Source organism: Musca vetustissima, unplaced genomic scaffold (assembly GCF_032173495.1).
Source record: "Musca vetustissima isolate MV318-11 ecotype Yass unplaced genomic scaffold, APGP_CSIRO_Mvet_v1 utg731239, whole genome shotgun sequence".
Taxonomy (NCBI): Eukaryota; Metazoa; Arthropoda; class Insecta; order Diptera; family Muscidae; genus Musca; species Musca vetustissima.
Genome location: NW_026873370.1, coordinates 1 through 1,449, shown reverse-complemented (window position 1 = coordinate 1,449; position 1,449 = coordinate 1). Strand labels below are relative to the sequence as shown.

Genomic DNA, 1,449 nt, shown 5'->3' with positions numbered 1-1,449 from the left:
CAAGGGTCCAACACAAGGCGTGGATTTTTTAAAGAATATTTTTTCAAGGGTCCAACACAAGGCGTGGATTTTTTAAAGAATATTTTTTCAAGGGTCCAACACAAGGCGTGGATTTTTTAAAGAATATTTTTTCAGGGACCTACAAAAGGAGTGGATTTTTTAAAGAATATTTTTTCAGGGACCTACAAAAGGAGTGGATTTTTTAAAGAATATTTTTTCAGGGACCTACAAAAGGGGTGGATTTTTTAAAGAATATTTTTTCAGGGACCTGAAAACTAATTTTTACAGGTTTAAAGAACAGTATTTTCAATGAACAAACGGACTTTCAAGGACTTCCAGATGTCCAGATTCTATTACATTCCGAGAGTATAGCCATTATCATAAATAAATATTTGTAGGTCAAATATTTGACCAATATTTAAATTGATTATTTGTATCCGAAGCTTATCAGCATAAAATGGCATACAAACATAAGATTTTGATTTATTGGTCTTTATTCTATTTAAAATACATTTCAGAATTGTTAATTGTTTGCACAGTCTTAATGACACTTCTGCACAATAAACAATTGCAACGTTCTTGATTTTTGTAAAACAAAATAGAACCTTGAAAACAAAAATGAATAATCCCGATTTGTATCACGAAGCCAACGAAGTTCAACGACATGATTCCGCTGAAATATTTCGTGAATATTTTAAACAATTCCAATGGCGCTACGATGGTCAGGATTCCCTGATCGATATTGGTTCGGGTAGCGGTAATGTTCTCATGGACTTGATATATCCAAATATGCCCAAGAATTTCGAAAGGATTGTTTGTTCGGATATTAATCCGAATATGGTTGACTATGCCAGGCAACAATATGGCCAATTGAAGAAGGTGGAATTTCGAGTTCTAGATATTGCTGCGAGACAAAACCTCCCCAGGGATTTAAAACATCAATGTTACTTCGTTCTATACCCTAATGTGGGTACAAAATCAAAGGTGAGTGCGAGGACACTGTGCGGTAATAGAGAAATTAGTTGATAGAGTTTTTTTCAGACAAGCCCTTAAGAATATTTTCAAACTCTTGCGGCCACAAGGTGGTGATTGCCTTCTGGTCTTCTTGGCCTCACATCCCCTATATGATGCCTATAAAATGACAAGTCGAATGAGTGAATGGTCCAAATATATGCACGATGTAGATTCCATAATTTCACCCCTGCATTATGTCCGGGAACCCCAACAAGAATATGCCGCACTAATGGCAGATGTGGGATTTTCAAAGTTCAAAGTCAAATTGCAGCATAAAACGTTCGACTATAAAAGTTTCGAGGTTTTTCGAGGTTAGGCAAACATGATTAAACAAAAAAAAAATAATTATTTATTTAGTTTCTATATATTTTCCAGCTAACATGAAAGCTGTCAATCCCTTTTTGGATCGTATACCACCGGCATTGCACTCGGACT

The 1,449-nt window shown here is 35.3% G+C and overlaps 1 protein-coding gene across 1 annotated transcript; it reads left to right on the top strand.

The window, feature by feature from the left end:
• Window positions 1–618: 618 nt before the first annotated feature.
• On the top strand, window positions 619–984 carry LOC133324851 (juvenile hormone acid O-methyltransferase-like; the record flags this gene model as incomplete). The annotated part of the gene is made up of 1 exon (XM_061533685.1): window positions 619–984. A coding segment is annotated over exon 1 (366 nt), but the record flags the coding sequence as incomplete, so codon positions are not given.
• Window positions 985–1,449: the final 465 nt, after the last annotated feature.